General features: G+C 30.5%; 1 protein-coding gene across 6 annotated transcripts in view; it reads right to left on the reverse strand.

Moving 5' to 3' along the window:
* Positions 1-1,825: 1,825 nt before the first annotated feature.
* Positions 1,826-24,618, reverse strand: part of LOC145842574 (muscleblind-like protein 2a) — a 36,924-nt gene continuing 14,131 nt past the window's right edge. Inside the window, exons 4-13 of one of the 6 annotated variants that reach the window (XM_082950036.1) lie at positions 18,412-18,612; positions 17,100-17,253; positions 15,726-15,889; positions 13,424-13,606; positions 12,869-13,000; positions 11,168-11,206; positions 9,496-9,691; positions 8,873-9,045; positions 4,344-4,397; positions 3,167-3,307 (exon numbers count right to left, since the gene is read on the reverse strand). In XM_082950036.1, the coding sequence (XP_082806162.1) occupies positions 4,383-4,397; positions 8,873-9,045; positions 9,496-9,691; positions 11,168-11,206; positions 12,869-13,000; positions 13,424-13,606; positions 15,726-15,889; positions 17,100-17,253; positions 18,412-18,612 (1,257 nt within the window). In that variant the 3' untranslated portion in view covers positions 3,167-3,307; positions 4,344-4,382. Of the gene's footprint in view, positions 3,308-4,343; positions 4,398-8,872; positions 9,046-9,495; positions 9,692-11,167; positions 11,207-12,868; positions 13,001-13,423; positions 13,607-15,725; positions 15,890-17,099; positions 17,254-18,411; positions 18,613-24,618 lie in introns of all 6 variants that reach the window. The other 5 variants (XM_082950034.1, XM_082950037.1, XM_082950035.1 and 2 more) reach the window with 5 other exon arrangements.

The raw sequence follows: 24,618 nt of genomic DNA on the forward strand, positions 1-24,618 counted from the left end.
TAATCTCTACTAATTCTGTAGAGGTACAGGAGTATTAATATGAACAAGGCTAAAACAATCATTTAATTCAAAAAAAAGTATTTGAACATAAAGTAACAAACACTGTTAATAATCAAAAAAAGAATACTGAATGATTTTTTTCAACCCCTATAGCTACTATTAAATGCATATGGTTTTAAATGATTAAAAATTTCTTTCAAGTAGTTTTTTACCCTAACATATACTGCAGCATAATAGTTTTTTTATTAATTTTTTATGTACATGACCTTTTTATTTATGCACAATCAATATCTCAAATAAATTGAAGGTTAAAAAATAACACAGTGTTATATCGTAAACAGATAATTTCTTATTATAAAAAAATTTACAATATAAAAAGTTTTGTGTAAAATGCAATTGTGAAGTTTTCTAAATAGTAGTTCTTTTATAAATAATAATACAATTCGTTTAGTTTTTTTTGCCAAGATACAAATAAAACTTTAAAGTAAAATATAAAGAACGTGTCCTGTCTGTTACACAAAAGAATGTTATTGTTTTATCGAAAATTTGATTTATAAAATATTGCATAAGCATAAATGAATTACCTTCAAATATGATGCTAACGACAAAAATTCAACTCAACTATATTTTTGTAAAATTTTGTGTTAATTAAGTTTTACTACCATTCAGCAAATAAATTACTGTAACTTAACTTTCCATTCAAGTAGTCTTATTAAAAAGGTACGTACTTTGAACACAGTCCGTGTTCAAGAGGAAGACTATTGTATATTCTATCTTGTTCGCAATCAAATAACGAATTAAAGATTGCCTTCAAAAACTTTCAACGTGGAATCACATATATACTAGCATTTCAATTTTTAAAAATATAAATTGTTCAAGAAATGTGATAGCCTGCATCGTAATAAGGTTTTAAACATACGTAGCATGTTTTACTTTGTCATTAATACAAGTTGAATTATTTTGAAAGCAATTACTCTTAATAAACTAGAACCTAGTAAAAAATTACTTTAAATGCATGTTACATTTAAACTAGTTTATTTTTATGGCGAATTATTTTAATTGTTTATTATTGATTTAAAAGTAATCCGTAGTTGTAGCCATGTTTGTTAAAAGCGCTTATTAGCTATCAGAGTTTACATAGTGTTGGAGGTATACCACATCTTATACAGTTGATGAGACTTGATATTTTTTGTATTTGTAAAAACCCATTTGTTGTTTATCAAAGAAGATGTAAAACTATTACGTACGCTTCAGATAATTTTGCTAAAATTTTAAGGTATCTACAATTTTTTAATAGCAAAGATAAAATTGTATTAGGTTCAATAAGATTGTTACTTTTGAGTGTTTTCAGGAATTAAATAGACCAACCAGCAAAATTATAAGCATTTTTAGTTTTGAGAAAAAAATATTGTATTAATCTAAACAAGGTCTAAAAAGCTTTTTTTTTACTCAAAACTTTCGTAACCTTGAAAAAAAGGAGATGCAGTCCGTAAAAGTATATTATTCGTAATATATAAACTTCGTTAACTTTTATTTATTGGATTTTTGTTGAAAAAGAAACGTTTAATGATATATGCTTTTTGTTCAGTTTCGTACTTTTAAACCTTTTTTAGTTTACCTACTGGAAATCTGTTTATATTTATATACTTAACATACGTAACTAAAATCTAAATAATCAAATATATAAAAAAAAAACCAAGTTGTGAAAAAGTTAAATAATGAAGTAAAATTACAATCTAGAAATAATTATATACTTTTTTTATAATAAACAAGTTAGTGTGGTAGCTGTACTTTTGAAGTTACTAAATCACTAAATATTGGAAAATTTAATTTAATATATTCGAATACGATAATTGAAAGTAATACGTAATTTACAATTTGCCTCTAATTAAATGACAACAAGTAAAACAAAAGTCAAACAATTTTTAAAAGTATAAAATTGACTAAATCTAAACAACAAAAATTGTTGGTTTTAACGGGGAAATATTTTGAAAGATAGTAATTTTTTAATAGAGCAATTCATTAAAAACAATCTTTTCATTAGTAAACCTATTTCAAAAAATTGTACCGATTCATACGAGTTCAGATTTAACAACTTAGATCAAATTTAACTTGATAAAATGACTAAACAATAGATTGAACAAAATTAAGAACTTTAATCTAAATAACTTTGATCGTAATTCTAAAGATTTAAAATAATCAACATGTTTGAAAACTGGTCCACTGATGTTTGAAAAGTGATAGTAATTATTAAATAGATAAATATTAAAAAAAGTTTAAAAAATCTATTAAAATAGTTGCTATGCCTTTGAAAGTAAACATGCAAATACAAATGATAAAAGGCATAAATAGATTAAAAGTTAAAAAAACTTAAATGTGACGCAAAAAAAAACTGAACACAAAAAGATTCGAGTTGTGTCGAACGGAAGGCACGATGAAAATGTTTTCTATGACGTCATAATAATATGTAATAAGGGGCTGGTGTGACAAAGAAGCATTTCAAGGTGTAAGCGTTTTCTGGTAGCAAAATTTCAAACCTTCGCATGTAAACACACGAGCATGTAGAAACGGGATGGGCAAAAATTGGCTAATTATTCTACTTTCAATGATTCTTTTCGAGTTTTCTCTTTTCAGCGATTTTTTTTGTGTTGCGACCGTGCAACGCTATCAACTTTTTTTTTGTTAGAAAATACGGTTACGTTGTGGCGTACCTTGGGCACTTTGATTGGCTGCTTGCTGGCAATCTTATCGCTATTTTCTTGCTAGCAACAAAGTTAAAGCGCGGAGGCAACACTCTACCCTCTGGGGGGCGCGCGCACCGGTAAATGATAAAAATCGAAAGGCACAATGAAAAAGCTGCGCCCGAATTTGAAAAAAAAAACTACGTGTGTGGGGCGCGCCGACGCGAAAAGCCTGATAAATAAAATTCGTTTAATTTAAACCACCTTAGATACATACATAAACATTTAGAAACTGAAATTGAGGCAACAGTCGAACGCAAAGGTCACCGACGAAAAAATCAACGCGAAACAACGCTGCGACGAATCAGAAAAAAGAGGCCCCGAAAAAAGAAGGCTGAAAAGTTCCTGCGAAGAGTTGTTGTTCGGGAGGAACGTTCAGTTGTTGTTCGAAGGGAACGAGTCCATGGACATCTGGTTGTTGCCGTGGTGACCGTGGTGGTGGTCCTGTTGCTGGGGAAAGTTCCCGATGAAGTTGCTGGAGTGGTCCATCATCATGTGGGGGGTGTGCTGCTGCTTGTTGGCGGACGGGAAGTGGTAGAACTTGCACTGGGGCCGGACGCACACACCTGTTGTCATGGCAACGTGGTTACAAAGTAACAGTGGGCTAATTTTTTCATTTACTTAGGAATCGTAGTCAATATTATTAGCAGTGCTTAGAGCTGGGAGTGGCATTTGTACTTTAAGTTAAAGTTGAGTTGTACAAATTTAGACGTTTTTGAGCTTTAAGTTCTGACAAATTTCAGATTAAAAATTGCATAATTAAAATGTGTGGAAAAATAAAATAAAATTAATGTCTATAGTTGAATTTTAAGTTTTAAACATCGTTACCTAAATATAATTTTACAACTGAACTAAATCTTAATATTAAGATTTTAGTGTCATTTACAGTGGACATTAACTAAAATAAGAAAGAAAAATCTTTTGTTTTTAGCTGCTGTTTATAAACCATTAATTTTTAGAATTTTTCAGTAAATAATTATTCTTTAGACTATTTTTGAAATATTTATCTAAAACTACTCTTAATTTTTACTAAAGGATTCTACGAAGTAAGCACCATGTTGTTTTAAATTCAATTAGCTATGTCCATCGAAAAGAAAAATATTTCAAAACGATTTTTTACGTTTACCAACTCAACATATTTTTTCTACAATATTAACTGCATAATCTTATTTTCCCATGAAATTTGTCAGACTCAAAACACAAAGAAGTATAAACCCGCATACTAATTGGTTTAACTGAACGCATATTCGAAATAAAAACTCAGCTCATGCTACTACTTCAAATATTGACTCATATTTCCAAGTAAAATATAGTTTACAATTTAATTTGGAAGACACTATTTAATTAATTTATTAGATCTAATGTTTGTGGGTATTTTTCAACATCCTTAAAACTTAACTTGATATTTTATAAATAAAGCTTCTATAGCATATAACACAGTTGAGTTTCAGTGTTTGATTAACTTTAAAAAATATACGTCAGTAGTTTGTTAAAAACACCCTTTTTAAAGAATCTTTTCAGTGTGAAAACACTTTAAAGCAAAATTATAACAAGTAGACTTAAATTTAAAAAATATATACTTTAAATTATTTTTGAACAAACCTTGTAGAGCGTCTCGGCAAACAGTGACCTTGTCGTCTTTTACTTCAACATAATCTGTTTGTTGTTTATTTGTAATCAGAAGATTATTGCTAGAACTTGATTAAAAAATTAAATGCTTTAAATTAGAAGTTCACAAAATGTTTTACTAAAATAATTGCAAAAACTGTACAAAAAGTTGATTGGTTCAATTACCAAGTTTATTGCTTTCTAAGGTCATACAAAAGTAAAACCAGTAATTAAGTGTTACAACGAAAATGAGTTGTTTTAAAAAGTCTGATTCAAGCCCTTTTCAAGGTTAATTTGAATCAACTTTAGCCCGGCAAATCATAGCAACAAGTATTAATTCAAAATGTGAAATGAAAATATTTGAGTTCGCTTTTTTAATGAATTGCAGCGATCAATCACAAACAAATTTAAAAATACTGATTATTTTGGTTCGTTTACATTCATAATAACCATGAAAAAGAAATTATTGGAAATTATATGAAAATTAAGAAATACCAAAACTAATAAAAAGTTATAACTAATACAACTTGACTATTCAGTAGAAGTAAAATGGTAGGCTGTTGTAATAGTGTTTTATAGGCATAAACAAACTAATAAAAGTTATTTCTTAAGCCAATTTTTTATTTTCTTGAAGTGCTGACTACACAAGATATATCAAACCAAATAAATAGAATATATTTTGAGGACTGGACAATAATTTTGCATACAGAAATACTATTTTTTTGTTAAAATTTAAGTAACTTTTGGCATTGATAGCAGTAAAAATAATTTAATCTTTCTCAATTTAATTTGGAGATTAAAAACTCAAATTACAGCTTTCTCATTGTAAACAAAACATGCAGATTTAGCCAAAACAGAAATAAACTAAAGTCTGAAAGTAGCCATAAAAAAGTTAAATCACAATAATTCGAATTAATTTAAACACATTGAAGCAAAATTGAACAAAACTATTAACATAAACTACAAGTTTTAAGAAAAATTATTTCTACTAAAACTTTTAAACAGAAAGTAATTTGTTGATTTGCAGCACCTGTTTATTATAATACTGACAATTAATGTGTGGACTACGCGGCCTAGGGTGTTTTAGTAATTACAGTATAAAATAACGCAACTTCCATAAACTAAATTAGAAGTAAACAAAAAGGATTGGACAAAAATTTTTTTTGAATTACACAAATTAGCAAAATACATGTTTTTATAAAACACAACAAATATTTTACTGTATTAACAGCTTATGAGGTGTAAATGAAAAACTTGTTGTGTGTAATAGACACTAGTCTGATATTGCTATAAATAAAGTTAGACATTTTAATAATTTTATACTAAATAAAATTTACTGTAATAATGACTGCAGCAGGAAATTAATTGAACATAAAAAAAACAAATTTATAAACATTAGTAAAATACGTAAATTGAACAAATTTGATAAATTAAACGCGTCAGCTTAATTAACTTCAAATGCAATTGCATAAAAAAACAACAGAAATTATCGGAATACCAGAATTAAAATATAAAACAGCACAAAACAAAAAGTAAATTAAACTCATTCCAATTTTTAACCGAACAAACCAAAGAGGGCAACGGAAAATTGACAGAGAAACCAAAAATTAAAAAAAAAATCAATTATAAAAATTAAACTCGTTCCATTCCACAGCAGCAATTACCATCGAAACCAAACTAAGACAACGAAAATTGACAGAGAACCCAAAATTTAAAAAAAATTCCGCCAACAATTGCCAAATCTGAACCGCGAACCTTTGTTGACGTGCACGAAGCGGCAGAACGGCCGCACGCACTTCCCGCTCTGGAAGTCCCGGCACACGGTGAGTGAGGTGGGCGCGTGCCGGCCGTGGCTCGCCATGCCGAAGCTCGCCGCCACCTTCGTCGCCAGGTACTCGTCGCTGGTCAGCTGCAGCAAGTTGTTTGTGACGTCACAGTTGTTGTGAAAAAAAAAATTAAGAGGGAGCACGCACCCGACTTAAAAAAAACAAACGTTTTTCAAGGTCTTTGAAAGAATTTAATGCTGACTTTTCAGTGAATGGAACAAACACCATTCATTTGATATTTAGGACTTTTTTTTAGTTTTCAATAAAAAAAGCTTTAGGAATGAAATTTGGTAAAAAATTGAAATCTTTTTTAAACTTTTTGACTAAGTATCTTAAATATATTTAGCTTGAACATTTTGCACAACTCAAATTAAGTACAGTAACCTCTCGCTTATTTACGCACAGTGTGTCCACAGAATAAGTGCGTAAAGATATGAGAGATCGTAAAGATACGAGAGGTACCAAATATACTTAATATAATGACTGTTTTTTCATATTGCTTCTAGTTAAAAGCAGACTGGGGATTTTCCAACTTTTAACATTTTGTTTACTTAATTTATTAATATGTATGAAAAAAAAAAGAAAAAACTATACACACAGTAATAAAAAGAATTTAAATTTATATAAAATAGTAGTACTTGTAGAAAAAATTTACTAATTTTAATAATAAGATTTTACCTTTATTAGTATGTGATTTATTTAGAACTTAACATTTATATTCTATTCTACTTAGCAAATTCAATTTAAATTAAGCATTTGTTTACAATTAATAAACGGTTTGGTGTCTATATTAAAATTTGTTTATATAGCCTTTTACAAAAATATGCATTTGTGGCTGTAATGGATTTCTTCTTTTGAACAAAAATATTTAAAATATAACAAACATGTTAATACTGAGGTATAACTTAATGTTTATCAATTAGTCAAGAAACATAAGTTTACAAATTTTGAAGATATAGAGAGGTGATTTATTATTTAAAAACATGTTTTAAATTAAAAATATACAATAAACCTAATTTTTGTAATATTAAAAAAAAAAAAAAATTTTACTTTTTGAATTTTGTAGAATTCTAAAATGCGTAACTAAACGAGAGTGCGTAACGTCACGAGTGCGTAAAGATGTGAGAGGTTACTGTACTATGCCATATCAATTTTATACCTTATTTAACTTCTTATTAATTTGTGGAAATATTTATAATCAAAGTGAAATATAGAGTTATCAGATAAAGTATAAAATAAATCAAATAAAAGCTGAAATTTAACTTTTTTAGTAAAGATATTTCATGTAAATTAAATTGGGCAACTAAAATTGATATAAACAAGCCTTTTTATATTGATCTTAAAATATTCGATCTAATATAGCACAATTTAACATATTAACTCTAGAATAACAAGTAAAACCAAGTTTTTATTAATTACTTTTACATAAAAGACATATTTGGTTGAACTAAATCAATATTCTTAGTCAAATTAATTATTAATAAAAAAAAAAGTGAGTAGATATAAAATAAGAGCAAGGATATGTGAACAAATATTAAGTTCAGATAGATATAAGATCTTTGTAATATTAAATTAAGTAGTTTGCTTTATACATGTTGAATAAATTTAATAACTTGTTAGAAAAAACAATAGCTATGTTATGTTCTGTTTGACTGAAGAATTTCTACATGGTTTATTCTTATAATTCTAAATACATGATACAAACTTTTCATCTTAAAAAGATGTTTCTGTGTTTCTTTTTGTCAGCAATTACATACATATACTAGGGTTGCCACTCATTTTTTCAAATTTTTTTCCAGGTTTTCCAAATTTCTTCCAGGTTTTTAAAAGTACACATTTTTGGGTCTAATTTTAGTTTTAAGTTAATTTCTATTAAAGAAACTGTGTTAAATAGAATAAAAGCATTGAAAAGATACTGTAAAGTTACTTTAGCGGTGTTTTGATGATGACAAAAAATCTTAAATATATGATAGATTTTTAGTCTCAAATCAAATTTTACAGCTGTAAATGTTAAAGTTATTAAAAATTCAAGGTTTTTCCATGTTTTTTGATCAAATTTCCAGGTTTTTCCAGTTTTTTTTTCAAAATTTCTCAAATTCCAGGTTTTCCCAGGTAAAGTGGCAACCCTGATATACAGAAAGAACTTTAACAAAAAAACAACAAGATCAAAATTTCCTTGTAAAATGAAGTTATCAAAATACTATAATCATGTATATTATCTGCAGTTATTAAAAATAGAAGTTAATATAAATATAATCAAACCTATTTAAATAAACCAGAAGATCAAGACTTTCTAGCAATAGTTTGTAAACAACAAGTCAATTAATCATACAACTCGGCTACAAAATACATTACAAGACCGACAGTCTAAAGAAAGTATTTTTTTAATTTCAACAGTGCCACAAGTATATACACAAGCAAAGCATGAAGCGGGCAAGCATTACAAGTGTTAGTGGTGCAAAAAATGTTAAAATATTATCAAACAGTTGCTACAATCCGTCGAACATATATCGATAGAGGGGATATTTTGAAGCAGCCTGTAGCAAAACTCTTAGATTATAAAGTAGATTTTTTGTTTACTTTTAAACTTTTGTAAACGTTAAGAATAAAAACTGCAAATTAGCAGGTCAAAGTAAACTTAAAAATTATCCGACAAAAAACATTTATATTTTTCCTTGTTTTTTTGTCAAATCTTACCTGGTGGCTTCTGCCTTGCTGCGGCTGCTGCGATTGGTCGAACAATGTGGCGGCAATCGCTGATTGGTTCGCTGCCGTCTGCCCGTTCGCCACCTGACTTGCGACCACCTGATGGGGTTGCTGAGCCGATTGTGACGTCATTGGGTACTGGAGCTGCATGATGGTCGGCAGCGCTGTGTGACGACACATGGCGTCAGTGTGACGTAATAATACAACTACTAGATTTTGTGATGAAAGCAAAAATAACATGACGTGCATTTAATTTGGTTTATATCTTTTCTTAATTATTCGCTCTAAACACAAACTTTCAAAACTGGCATTACTTTTTGCTTTGAATAAAAAAGTAAAAATTTGTTTCAGGCAAAATTAATGAGAAGCTTTTTCGTAGTTTGGCACAAAAACAGAAGCAAAATGAAGCATGATGTGAATTTTGAACGTAAAAAACTTAGCTTTTTTATTTTCATTTAATGCAAAAAAACAAAATTTGACTTGAAATTTTAGCAGAAAAGCTTTAAAAGGGTACTCGCACCCTTCAAAAGAGATTAGTAAGTTGCAGACAAAAATCACATCCGAAGGGAAAATAAACAATAAACTAAAAAGAACTAATCGGAGCTGCAAATTACCTGAAGTCTGCGGCTGGTAGAAAGCGGGCTGCTGGGAGAGCGCGTTGAAGGTGCTTCCCCCTCCGTACAGGGTGGACAAACTGGTCGCCTGCTGGTTCGCGCCCAGCTGTCCGGACTGACCAGGGCTGATGAGGTTCATGCTGGACGTGTCCATCACCTGCCGTTTCAACGGGGGCTGCCCGTACCCGTTGCTAAGCTGCGAGGGGTTGAAAATTTGTTTACTGATAGAGTTTTTACATGTTTTAAAATTTAAATGAATTTTTGGTAAGTTATTTAAGAGATATTTTGCTGTATTAAATTTTTTCTATTACTTTAGTTCTGTTTAAAGCATATTTTTAAAACTTTGAATACAACAAGCAACTTTTCAATCATTGTTTTAAATCTTTTGTACAGTCAATAAACTTATTTATGTAGAGAACTTTTTGGAATGTAAAGAGTAAACATGTTTGCTTTAAGATACTTTTTCAACTATACTCGATTCAAATACACAAGTTTAGTAATAAAGTTTGTAACATATAAATAAACATATTTTATCGTATTTTTGCATTAAAAGCTAAATTTAAAAAGTTTATTTCAAACACAGTCTACTTTTCTTATTTTGTTGCATCAAACTAAAAATATCTTAATGCTTCTTTTTTATAACAATTTAAAAACCCCGAAATGCAAATTAAAATAAAAATATTTTACTAAAATTCAGTTGTACTTTATAAATTAAAAAGTCCTTGTTCAACGTAATTATTGATGTTTAAAGAATGATAAAACAGTCTTTCTTTTTAATTTAAAAAGTTTATTTTATATAGTATTTTTGGTTATTATTTTAAAGTAAGACATTAACACTATCAAAACTTAAGAAGTTATATCTATTAAAACTATTATTCTAAATGACTTATTTTAAAACTTCAGACCATTAAAGTAACTTTAATTTCTAATCTAGTTTTCCCTACACCATTTTTTATCCATTATATAACTAATTAAAGTATAAATATGTATACATTTACAATATATATAGTTAAGACAAATCTACAAACTATTACTTGAAATATATTTAACTTAGTTTATAAGATTTCGTATTAAAGATTAAAAACATTCTCTTCAAAACATGTCTTTGTATTTATTTGTGTAGTTTTAGCTACACCTTATAACTGGTACACAGTTTAGTTAGAAAGTTATTTTATTTAAAAATCCACTCATTAAAAAAAAATGGTATTTGAAATGTTTACTTGGTTTTTTCGTTACAACAGAAAATACTTAATCTCATGCTTAGCTAAAATTAATTTAGTTTTTCAAAAATAATCAGTTTAAAAATTTTAAGAAGTTTCTTATCTAAAGTAGTAAAATTAAGCTTGAAGAAGACTTTTAAAGAACATATTATTTGCACTAGCCTACTTTAAACACTTTAACATTTGTAAAACAAAACAACTAAGAATATTTGAAGCAGCGGCAATTTTCTCCAGGCGCATTTTGATTTCTATCTCAAACCCAAAGCACACCAAAATTAATTAAAAATTTCGAGCAAACTCTAACAAAGATTTATAAACTGAACGTAGAAACAAAATTGCTACTGCGATCTATAAGCAATTAAAGCTGGCTTGTATAAAAAGTACATTTATATTTATGTATTTACACATGATAACTACTACAGCAAATTAATTCAAGCAATAATTTTTATTACCACGTTGTCCATAGCAACCATTGTCCTCTTTTGAGCGGCCTGTTGTCATGGTGAAGCGCCAAACAGCCAATCAGCATCAAGACAGCAGCATTGCAACAGCCAATGAGAGCACAGCAGAAAAGGTGGAACCAAAAAATAATAAATTAAAAGAGATCAGTGGAAGTTGAAAAAACGGAACATTAAAACTGTCAATTGTTTTCAGGGGCTGAACAAATTGGACACTGGTAGGTCCTTATTTGTCTTTACAAGACAAACAGAAGAGTTATTTGATACGTAAAATTGTTCTACGTACAACTTTATATAGATTATGGGGTATATTTAGAATGTTTTGAGGAGTAAAAAGTTGAATAGAAACTTTATTAAGTTTTAAAACCTTTTTAAATTTTAAAGTGTTTAGCCCCTAAAAAGTTGACTAAAGCAGCTTTTTTTATGAAAATATTTATTAATTAATTAAAGTAACTATCAATAAATTATCTGAATATAAATATATTGAAACAGTCTAAACTGTGTAAGTCGTAAAATTTATTTGATTTTAATATTAAATCGCTTTAAAGATTTCTCATTAAAACAGTTACATGTAAATAATCCTAGTATATCCACAGTAAAGTTTTTTAATTAACAAAGTACTAGTTCCAAAATTAAGCATTTTTATAATTGGCATTTGGGTGTATGTGAAAAAAGGAATTTTATTAATTGTTATATTTTTCTTTTCCAAAAACGTTTTGTGTCGTCTTAATTCATGATTGAAAGAACAACTAAATTAAGTAGACAATATGAGAACAAATTAGACGGTGAAAGAAATTTTTTATAGCTTTGGTAAAGGAAATCTTAAAATGGAAGTCTCTTTTAGGTTTCATGGATAATTTTTTACTAAAAACAAAGGGTAAAAATGGGAAAGAGTACATGCTTTTCTTCATGCTTAAGTTTGGATGATAAGCTATTACAAAAGTACTCTTACAACTGAAATTTTAATTAAATCAAAATAAATTAAAACGTTGCAAATTAAAGTGAAGCCGCTTCTAATAGTCTACTAAACATTTTGGGTAAGATTGTGAAAGCGTTTTATGAAAAATGACATTCTTGTTAATAAACATGCATTCCTAAAAATTTTAATTTACGCGTTTTGTACAGAATTATAGTGCACTAGCTAAGCAAAAAGGTTGTGTAAAATTTATTTATCTCAAACAAATTATAAAATTAAGTTCTGATAACACAGAAAGTGTTTTTAAGAAATTGAGTTTTATTTATAAACAATAATAAATAAGGCTTATTTAAAACAATTTTTTTAAACAAAAAAAAAAATTCTAGTAAAAGCAACCGAAATACGTTAAAAAAAAACGTTTTAAATTGTGAGATATAGCAACTTACTGTTGCTTGATTGTTATACATAAAAAATAAAAGCTATCATTCCTTAACTCTTGTTGTCAAAGATATAAACTTTGTGGAAATTTTAAATGTCCAAGAAATATTTAACACAACATTGCTTAACCTAACTATAAATAGCATTAAAAGTAAAAGTATACTTGGACGTTAGTTATCTAAAACAAAAGATTTATATTTCATTTATTAAAATTTATTTTTACTTGATAGCACCGTATGGATCGTTTACTTAAAGTTGTATTCAATTTTCCTACTACGTGACTGGGTGGGTAGCAAAGAGGGTGTTTCTAATATGGGAAGATCCCCAGGATTGAAACTTACCATGATGGGTTGCGGGGACTGAAGCTGAAGGGTGTGTTGCTGTTGCGGCTGAATCTGGGTGAAAATGGACGTTGCCATGGTAGCGGAGGGCTGCTGTTGCTGGGACGCCGCAGTCGAGGCCCGCATCTTTTGCTGAATAATTATTCGAAATTACGTTGCCACACACGATTCTATTTTTGGTGATTAAAAAAAAAATGCACAGCAAAAATTAATGCAAGCTTTAAAATATTAATTTTACTTTTGCCTGCCTACGCAGTTTAACTGAACCGTAATTTTTAACATTCTATGTCAAGCACGCACAGCAGCTTTTCCAAAGCAAGTGTTCATAGCATTTTGGTTGAAAAAAACTCTGTTTTTATTTGTAAAAAATAAAAAAAAGCACAAAATGTAAGCAAAGCGTTCTTAAAGCCTTAAGACACTTAAAATCGCCAAAACTCCACCAAAAAAAAAAAACAACGGAGCCTGGTGTGCGAACAAAAAAAAAACAAAACACGGTCGCCGTGGAAACGCTGCTGTGTGGGCGGCGAAAAATCCCCTGAAAAGGGAAAAGTGAACCTGGAGGTGGGCGGGGGGATGGAAGTACTTGCAGGCGTCCCTGGAGCACCTGCCCTTGACGAAGTCCATGCAGACGGTGACGCAGTTGTCGTTGGGGTCGACGGAGGTTTTGTCGGGCGGGTGGCCGTACCTGCAGTCGTGCTCGCCCCGGCTGCAGTTCCCGCGCAAATAGTCCCTGCACACCTGAGAGGTCACACGTGGTTGGTTAAACGAAAATGGTCACTTTCGGTTTTGTAAACGGCGTAAAGATTTACATCAAACGCGTGTTGAAGGGAGCGACGGAACAATCACAACGACAAGCTCAGTGATCCCAGGTTGAAAGTAAAAAAGTGCAGCTAACTTGGGAACATTGTGTGTAACATGGGTTTTAACGTTGTTAAGTAATATTATTTGGTTGTTTAAAGCTGTGCAAAAGATCAAAGGGTGTTGTTTAACCCCATTAAGGGGTTAAAGGTATATGAAAAAAATTGCTTGTATATACTTTTTTGTTAGATCTAATTGAGCAGGTTTACTTCTTGGGTTAAACTAACTTAACCCATAAAAGATCTACAAATACTGTCTTTTGCTATTTCAATTTAACGAGGTTTCAAAAAAACTTCAGCAGACTACAAGACTGAGACCACTGATAAAAGAAACAAAAACCTAGACAATATTGATAAGTTTTATTGAAAAGTTTTACAAATATAACAGTTAAAATCCTAAATGCACTTCAAAACAACTTGAATCAAAAACAATTTTTCCTCAATAAAGATAATTTGTAGTATTTAAGAACATTGTTTATATTATAATATTTAATAAACTAATAAAAATGGAATTCAAAAGTATTTCTTAAACAAAAAAAAAACACAAAATAAAGTTTGAGAAAAAAAAAATCGAGTCTACAACATCTGCTTGCTCACATGAAGGTACATTTGAAGTGGAGAAAAATTAATAATTCATCATCAGCAGATACATAAACTTCTTGTGAGGCTTCTTCAACAACAAACACACATATCACGAACATTAATCATTCAAAAGAGAGACTGCACAACGTTGCTCGCAGCGGCGTTTTATTGTTTTCAATTAATTTTAAAAAATACCATGTTTTCAATTATGTTGTCGTGTGTGACGTAATAAAAAATTTTTTAGAAAGACCTATGTGTAAACAACATACAAAATTTAACTTCCTACTTAAGTAATTTTGAAAAGCAAACGGTTGTTTATTGTTTTAGTAATTTTACCTGCCTTATAGTTCGAAGAGCTTAAAGTGAATTTTATAAAAATATGAAGAATTTGCTTTCAATATATGGTTTATAAATAGATATCTTTGTACAGTTGTAAAAAAATACCATAAATTAATGCAGACTAATACAAAAAAAAATTTGAATAAAACTACCTAGAAATACCATGGCAATAAATCAAAACTGACAGGGAGCAGTATAAAGTTTTGTATGGCTCGGATTTAAAATAGCCTTTTAAAGCAAAACAAAACCGCGCAACACAATACGAGTATAAATATTGAGATCAAGTTTTAATACTGCTCTTGATAGGGAGCTGATATTTATAAATGCGGCTGATATCGTCACGGTTCAGTTACCTTGCATAGGCAGGCAATTTTCACGCCCGGCTGAACGTGAAAATAAGCAAAGTTCAAACGCCCAAAAAGCTGCCTTTCTCTTGGTTTTGAATGCAAACAAAAAACAACTTTTTGAAAAATGATTAAAAGCTGATAGTAAAACAAGCGCAAAGCAAAGCAAGTTTTTGCGGCAAAATGTGTTTTGTCTGTTTGTGCTCGATGTGAATGATGATATCTACTTTTTACTTCGCTAATGCAATACAAGGGATTCGGCGTCTGGGGCAATTAGGCGGTACTTTCCCCTCATTATCCGGTGATCTTCCTCGATCACTTTGCTTCTGTTCTCAGACGAACATCGAGCCGCATAAAACATGATAATTACCCTTCCGAGTGATCAATCAATTACAATTAGAAGATTCCAAAAGCGAAAAACGTGTGAAAAATGTTAGTCAAACAAGCGTATGTGTGTGTGTGTAATGTACATAAAGCAAGCACCACTCTTTAAAACAAACAAAACTCGTTAACAAGTACCAAAAATTTGTAGGAAAAAAAAACTAAAGCAATTATTGGAAAGCAAAATTTCAAAAGCCGTTAAAAGTCAAAAATTAAAAGGCCGAAGAGGCACAAACCAAAAACCGAATTAAAGTTAAAAATTAAACTGCTGTAATTTTCAGCCATTGAAAAAACGACCCGAAACCATTATCGTGTGAAAATCACAGCAAAACTGCGACTTTTCTTCAAACCAACCTCGAGCCGATCGTTTCTTCCCTGTTGCTGCTGCTGCTGAGTGACTTGCGCTGCCGCCGCCTGCTGGGTCGGCAGCATCATCTGCGGCTGCAGGTGCGTCAACAGTTGCGGCTGCTGCTGCCCCAAGTGGTACAGGGGAATAACCTGGGGTTGCGCCATGAAACCTGCAAAAAATTTTTTTTTGAAAGTTAAGTAATTTTTTGGCTCTAAATCGCTAGTGTTCGTGTTTTGGCGTTGAAAGGTTTATTTTCGCTCAAATTTTTTCACTCCCCTTTTTTATGCTTAATGAGAATTGGCAAAAGTTTTTGTATTTTTAATAAAAAATAAAAGTGGCTGATTTACTTTGCATACATTTTTATGCCTTAATTGAAGTTTACCTATGAAGTTCAAATTTTATTTCATTACTTGTCTTTGATGCTAAAGTTTGGAGTCAAGTTAAATGCTAATTTGTAAAATAATTATCTTTATTTGTTTTCGTTATTATAACTTTAAACTTTTCAAACTAAACACTTTGATTCTTTTGAAATGAATAATTTTTTTTTTTACAAAACCAAAACTTTTTACCACCTTAATAACTGTTCATCAAGGTTACCCTTTTATCAATGTTTTTGCTATTCGAGCAATTGCTACTTTGAAAAGGTTTGAAAACAAAACAGAGAGCGTTGAAAAGCAAGCTGTAAGCTTCAGCTTGACTGACAATTAATCGGTAAGCAATTTACACGTAAGCCTCTTTATACAAATAAGCACTAAAAGCAACTAGCAATAAATTAAAGCAGTAAATTAAGTTTTGTGCGCGTTTGAAAATAAGACTACATGTATGTATGTGGCTGGCTACTCAGTGCAAACAGACGTTTTATGAGAGCGTAATTAAATCATCAGCTGCAATTTAGCCTTGATGCTATTTTTTTACAAGTAAACAATCGTGGTAATTTTTCAAATAATTACATCCAATAAAACACTGAAACATAGAGTAGCGAGCAATTTACTATTAAAAAAAAAGAAAAAGCGCATCTTTGGCACAACTGAATTTTCAATTATCTTCGATTAGTGGACAAGTGATTTATTGCAGTAGAAAATGTAATTGTTTCAAGAAAAATAAAGATCTTTTATCGTTAGATGATTTATTCGACTAATAGCTTTGAAGTATGTTAGCTAAAACTAGTCAATTACTTCTTAATTTGCTATTTTTTTCACTCAACCTTTACTATTGAGACAACCACCATCTTGGCGTTTAAATTTTCTTCAACTATTACAACATCCAAAAAAGGACCCCTGAATATTTTTCGCAAAAAAAAAAAAGTCCAAACAGTTGTGCGCAAAGTTGACGCGCGTTTTCTCTGCGCACAAAAAAGTACAAATTATTACGACAATTACCGGCGGCAGGATTGTACGCGCTGGCGGCATGCTGGAGCTGGTGGCTGCTTGCTATCAGCGGCTGGTATCCGGCGGGTAGCTGCTGGTACAATGCCGGGTTGGCGGAGAGGTGCTGCAGGCCTCCTATTGGTTGAGCGCTGGTGCCCGCCACTTGCTGATTGGTTGAAAAAAAAAAGAGAAATAAGTGCAAGCGGCATATATGAGGGGTGACTATAGATATGTATAAATTGCTTTTGAACAAAAAATATTTTTGCTAATTACGCCTGCTATGTTAGTTTTAATTGTTGTTTATAAGGGTTTTGCTAAAGTTTTGAACTGATTGTTTTACGTTAAGCAAAAACAAAAATTGTCAATTTAGAAATTTTAATTAAATTAACTGTTATTTAAAAAAAATTATTGTACTAGTCTAATTGATATTTTAATTAATTTTAAAAAACATTTTTTTGAGGAAAAATATAAATTATTTTTAAAGTTAGATTTTTTTTACATTTTACCTTAAATGCATACATAATGAAAAATAAACGACTGCTGCAAACTAAACTTAATATTTTTATGAAAAAAAACATAAAACTTAACTTAGTTTAAATTATTTTATGCTGGTATTGTTAAATTAATCAATAATTAAATAACTATAAATTGGTAAGCAAAAATTTTTCTGTGCAACTAAACTTTGAATGGTAAAAGCAACCTAGAAATAAGCTATAAAACGCCTTTTATGTATATATGTTTATTAAAACCCAGTTAAAGCCATTTCTCAACAAACGTTATTTTGATAAACACTAATAAGCAAGCTTTAAAATTTCTCTAAGACTTAATTGACAGCTTCAGCGATGTAACACCGTAATTACGACACTACATCAAAGCCACTTAATAAACCAGTTTAACGAAAATAACAAAATTGTAAACTAAAACTAAATCCATTTTTAAATAATTCCAACAGTTAAACTAAATTGAGAAAAAAAAGCAAAATAGATATAAGCAATTTCTTCTTATTGTATACTTTATTTTAATGGGTATTTAGATAATTTATACACCATTAACCTTAATTAACAATTAGTACTGAAACGTTAAAAATCTAAAAGTTTCAGCTTAACAAGTTAAACAGTTTTATACCTATGAAAAATCGGACATTACAAAAAATAAAAAAACATGTTAAAACATCAAAACTCGAGTGAATTTACTTTTTAAATGCAGACAAGTATCAGCAGACAACAGTATATGCGCAATATATATATATATATATGTAGCTGCACACAAATATTTAGCTTTTCAGCAGCAAAACCGTTGCGCGCCACTCTCAATTCAAACGTACCTCGTAGCCGACCAGTCCCGGCTGCAGGATCTGCGTCGCGCCCGGCTGCACGATGTTGGCGGGCTGACCCGCGGTCTGCGGCATTAATTGCTGCAGCATGGCCCTGTTGTTGATGAGAGTCTGTCTTCCGGCGAACTCCAGCTGCTGCTTGATGACATTGGTCGGGTGCAAGTACTTGCAACTTTCTCGCTTGCACTTGCCCTGTTGGTCAGTGATAGAAACGTTAAGATTTTTTTGACAAATATTTGACGCGTGTTTGGAGTTTAATAAAATATGTAACGGTTAGATTGTAATATTTTTTAATTTAAATCTAGCTTAAGCAAAGTTTTTTTTCTGAGAACAAATAAGTTTAGTCAGAGTTTAAACAAGAAGTACAGTTTTGTTCGACTTTTTTTTTTTCTATAATGAGTTTTTCTTATTTGTATTGGGTAAAATTGTTCTCTAAGTTTGTACATTTATTCGCTCTCAACTATTAGTCTACGGGTCTAAAGCTAGTTAAGAAAGCTAAAAATTTTTCACAACTTATTTTGCTCGACTTAAAGTTTACAGTTTAAATAAGATTTTATAAAATAATGCAGCTTAAAAACTAGAAAGTTGTAACTTTGTTGCAACTAAATATATTTTATTTGTTTTTTTTTTTGATATGCAATAATAATATAAAGCATAAAAATTTAAATAATAACTTATCATATACAGAAAAAGCCAAGTTTTTGTTTTAGGCTTAAAAAGTGCGTACTAATTTAGATTAAACTTAAATTATTAGTTATAAATATATCTTATTTCGTTTTGCAAGTACAATAAAACTAATACGATTTAGTTCTTAAAAGTCTAAATTCACTTATCTGAGAGAGTTTCACCTTAGTACCAACAACTTTTATGTATAATATTAACTTTTGTTATGTGTTTTTATTTTCTCAAAAGAATATTAAGCAGTTTAAGCGAACATTCTACTTATTGAAGCGTTCATTACGAGCCCTGAGGGTATTATTATCTTGTATTTTGTATGCAAGCAGTATTTATGACAAATGTATGTTAATAATTTCCTTGAAACTTTACCAAACGTATTCAAATACTAAATGCTGTTTTGTTTCTTACAACATTACGAAAAAAAATTGTTAACATTGTCAAACGAACCCCTAAGTTTTTTATTTAAGTAATTTATTTTTATCATACAGTTAATAGAAGCCTAGGAACTCAATATGATTATTACGTCCATTGGGTATAGCTTACATGAAAAACTGAACTAAATAAAAATATACAAATTCCATCAGAGCGAACGTTTTAGCTGAAAAAGCAAATCCCCAGCCAAAATCACATTACTTATTTATTTTGAGAAATTTATCAAAATTACGAATGCACGCGAAATTAAAGTTATCTTGTGCGCCTGATGAATATTTGATACTCGGGAAAAGTTTTGCGAATTGAAACAAAGTATTAAGTACACAGAAAAGCTGAGCTTTTTAGCTGAGAGAGACCCGCACAGACTAAATAAACAGGGTTCGGTTGCTTTTAAAACGCTTCTGCGCACATTTTTGGCGGTCATCAAAAAGAAAAAGTGATTATTGCAGAGCGCTTAAAAGGCTTGAAGCTGATCCGTTAAATTCAGAAGTGCCCGCGATGCGCTCGGAAAGAGGCTTGTGTGAAGCTGTTCGAGTATGCTTCAGAGTGGCGAAATATGAAAGTTTTCAGTCAGTTTCAATTCAGTCGACAAAGTCGGAGCTGATGTGCGCGAACAGTTTTATTTTTATTTTCAACGCGCAGCTGTACTTTGAGCGCTGACAGTCAAATTAGAGAGTCGAACATCTCAATGTAGATAAGAACTGAAATGGGTTACTTTTGCAGGTACTCGCAGTTAGACAGGCTCATAAATTTTTAACAAGCCAGTTTCGTCTGTGAAGTTTTTATTAAAAACGCAAAGGGAGATTATCTGTCATCTCGTAGTGTGTTGTTATATTTTTTTCTTATATAAATTCCCATAAGCGTCTTAATGATGACAACCTTCGCTAGCTTCTTTTACAGCTCGCTTTATGACGTCACATTAAAGCGAATTGTTAATGAAGCAAAGTGAAGCTTGTGCGCTTCCTACAAGGCTTATGAATCTTGTGTTGCTGTTTTGTTTGCTTTTCAGCATAACTAATAATAAACTCTCAAAATCAATATCAAGCATTGTGATCAGTATTTTTTGAGATTTTTTTAAATGAGCTTATGAGTTAAAATTAAAACAACGAATAGATTGAGTATTTTTTATCGAAAATTACGTTTGTTAAATGTTAAAGAAAAAAAAATTAAAAAATATTAACTGCAACTAGTATCAATTATAATCAACTTACTTTAAACTTTTTTTGCAAAAAGTTTTTTGTTACACAATGCTGATGCTTTATTTGCAATAAAAATATTACAAATCTGTGTAAATTTTAATAGTTTGAAACAAAAATCTATTCTAAAAACTTATATAATGAACAAAAACTTATTTGTCATTTACTTTTTTATTTCATTTTAACACTAAAAAAATTCAAAAAATATATAATACCAAGTTATACTTTTGCTAAGGTTTGAAGAAAATTGTATTACAATTTTGGGTCAGTAAACTTTAAAAAAGCAAAAACTTAATATCTAAATTAAAATGTTTTCTAAAGCTTACAGACTCGAATCAATATTTTCATATGATTAGTTACAAGACCAACCAACAGCTCTTTCTGTAAAAGCTATCTAGCTAACAATACTCCTTCTAACTGATATAGAACAAACTCAACAATAACTTTTTCAACACCGCTTCAGAGATGCTTCAGCCTTGATGTTAAGCCTCACTCACACACACACATGCATGAAAACAATACAAGACTCGGTGTGCTGCAAGCGAAAACAAGCGAGAGGAAAAAATGTGAACTTCTTACACGTATCGCTTGTAGGAAGTACATGAAGCATACAACAACGCCGCCATTCACCTGTGCTACACAACACTGCCATCTCAATAAACTACTTTCACACAGGCCTTTATACACCTCGTTTTGTTTCGCGTTGAACAATGTAAAAACTAACTTTTTGTTTTCACTGTAAGCCCACACGATTTTTTTCCTTGAGATTACATAAAGCAGAGCGGATCTGTGCTAAAACTACACGCGTTGTTTACACCACTTGAGCCTAATGTAGAATTTCAAGTTAGAAAAACGTCTCTGAAAGCTTATCGATTCTGATACTGTTTGTGGCTAAGCGAGCTAAATAGTCCGCATCATAATGAGAAAAGTATTAGTAACAACACAATAAATGCGATAAAAACCTTTCTTAAAAGCTTACATACACCGCAGTTGTATTTTTAAACAAAAAAAAAATCTTTTTAGTGCTAATTAAAAGGTGTATAAAACTTATCAAGCTTGTAAATTCCAACGAAAAAACATGAGAACATTCGAATTAAAGGTCCCATGGCAAATGCTGATTACGCGCTTGGTTGTAAAACAAGATTCTCGGCTGTAAGAAAATCTTTTTAGCGAACGTTTTCGCCTTTATACTACACCGACTTCAACCTAGCATTGATGTGTTTTGCGTGTATAAACAAAATACAGACATTAATATCGATTTTGAACGCGCATGTAAATACTTTTAAGATAATTTTTTCTTTACAATACCGATACTTGTTTTTTTTCTTTTGGAAAATATAAGAAGGTAGGCATAAAAACTATGTCAACACAAAAGTAAAATACGGAAGCGTTTTTTTTTTCAAAAGATAAATGTATTGAATATTCACTGCATAAACAAAAAATCTAGAAGAAGCAACTTTTCAACATTCTGTTGCAACTGAAGACAATTTCACTCTGGATATTTGGTTACAAGTTTATAAGAAAACAAAAGCTGTAAGCTGATCTCATAAAGCCTGAAACGCATAGCTGAAGAATATAAAACTAAAAATAAAACTTTAAAACCTCTGCCTCGGTTTTCCAAACTTCTGAAATTACAAACTTAATTGCTGCGCTGTTTCATATAGATAGCATCAAAAACTAGTTCTGCAAAATAACCTTCGTAACAATGAAAAAAAAAGTTGTCTAGTTACTCATTAACAAACCAAATCCGCGCATCGCATCAGCTAATACAAGGCAAACACAACTTGTAATTACGACGCTGAGCTTTTTTTCGCCAGCTCAATCAAAACGACTTTTATTAAAACCTGAACTTGCGCAAGGCATTACTGACACTGTTTTTTCGGTGTGGAATCAGCAAGATGAAAAGCCGATAACGAGGTGGCTGGTGAATAATTAAAAGAGGTCGCGAGTTCGAAGCTGATACACGAATATTCTGGCGCTGCTCGCAATGCAGGCCACAGCGTTTCTGCACTTCCTTATACGGGTATTTATTTGCATGTTTGTAAAGCACCACATGCTTCTACGTCTATTTTGACTGAGTTTGAGACACACCACAATTGTTTTAGATTTAAGATAGACACCTTTAGCATATCTTACAATTTTGATCAAAATTTTTTAATCTGTAAGACAATATTTTACTTTTTTAAATAGATACAGAACAAAAAAATTTTTTACTTGTTTAATTTCATAATTTTCATAATAGTTTACTTGTAATTCAATAGAGCCAGTTATTTCAAACTTTATTTTTACATAAAGTAAGGAGCCTAAAGTTTTATGAAACTTATGCTGTTTATAATGCTTTTTCGAATTAAAGCACAACACTAGACAAAAGTTTTCATTAGTTTTATTTTTTGATAAACATTAATTTGTTTTTGTAAAAGACCAGTGTTATTATATTTAAAATTGTTATGGAGTACAATGCAAATATTACTTCTGTTTGCACAACAATCACGGCAAAGTTTGTTCAATTAAACGTTGTCTCAAATAAGCAAACAAAAAGTTTTCAAACTCCGCCCCTATTGTACTTCATACTCTCGCGAAAATGTACGGTTTTTTAAATAAATAAACAAGCTTTATACTCAAATCCACTGTCTTCAAAAACAAATACATGTAAGAACTTAAAAATAATTCGATTACAACTGAAAATCGTTTTTGCATGAAAAATTAACTTGAGAACCGTCGACTTCAACTCCAATTTTCAATATGATTTTTCTCGAGCAGCGTTTTTTTTTTTACTTTAGTGACATCCTGCCTCGCATTAATCCAAGCAAAAACTAATCGACATGTTTTCAATAGAATTTGCACGCGAGCGCTCAAAGGAGGCCGGAAAACGAAAATCACATTTCTATGCGACGTCACGCGCACTGACCGATCAAAATATGCGTTTTTCGTCGCGCAGAAAAAGCAAAACAAAAAGCGAAAGATAAGAAAATAATGATGCTTTGACGTGTGGCCTGGATGTAATAATGCGTCAAATATTTATGAGCAAGGCCTTAAAAAATTTCTCTTGTTTGCTTGGCATTTGAAGAAGAATTTCTTTATAAACATTTATCTCTGCTGTGCATTTTTAAGCACAAATGAAACCATTTCGAGTGCAGGATGAGGCATTGAAAATCCATGTGAACAATAAGCTGTAAAAAGCTAAAAGGCTTGAGAATATGTGGGTTGAGCAGAAAATAAATAATTTATACGTGTACTACTTATTTATGTACGGACTTGAAGTGAACACGTTTTATTATGTTTTTTTTTTTACATTTACTTCTACAAGTTAACCTAGATACAAAACATGTTTTTTTTTTAATTTCAAACGTTGATTCCTTATACATATGCAATGCATATATATGAGAGTATGAAAAGATTACATAAGGTTTTATCGCATTAAACTGTATTTATGAGTAAAATATAATTCTAGTTTATATTAAAAAAAAGTACTTAGCTTTTGTTTTTCCTAAATCTTAAAAGCTATTTAATGTAATAAATTTATTTCCATACCAAAAAATCACATCAATTTAAAAATCTAATTTTAATTCGAAGCCCATAAATAATTAATTCGCTCACAACTGCTTTAAAAGTTTAAGTGAGTTTACCAAGCGTCACTTATCATAAAAATTGGCTTAACATCATTTCTTTACAAAACTTAATTCGTTTAAATTTGTGAACGTTACACTTCGTATGCTGCAGCGGCCAAAGGCAACAGCAGAACAAAAAATACCACAAAAGTTTTTTTTGTGTTTTAAATGTGCGGATTTAAGCTATTTAATGTTATAGAATTACCAAGCAGGACAGACGACATTTTGTACGATTTATTAGGCCGAGACGACGTTTCGGTTTTCTTATTATTGTTGTAAATAAC

Source organism: Thalia democratica, chromosome 8 (assembly GCF_965202585.1).
Source record: "Thalia democratica chromosome 8, ktThaDemo2.hap1.1, whole genome shotgun sequence".
NCBI lineage: Eukaryota > Metazoa > Chordata > Thaliacea > Salpida > Salpidae > Thalia > Thalia democratica.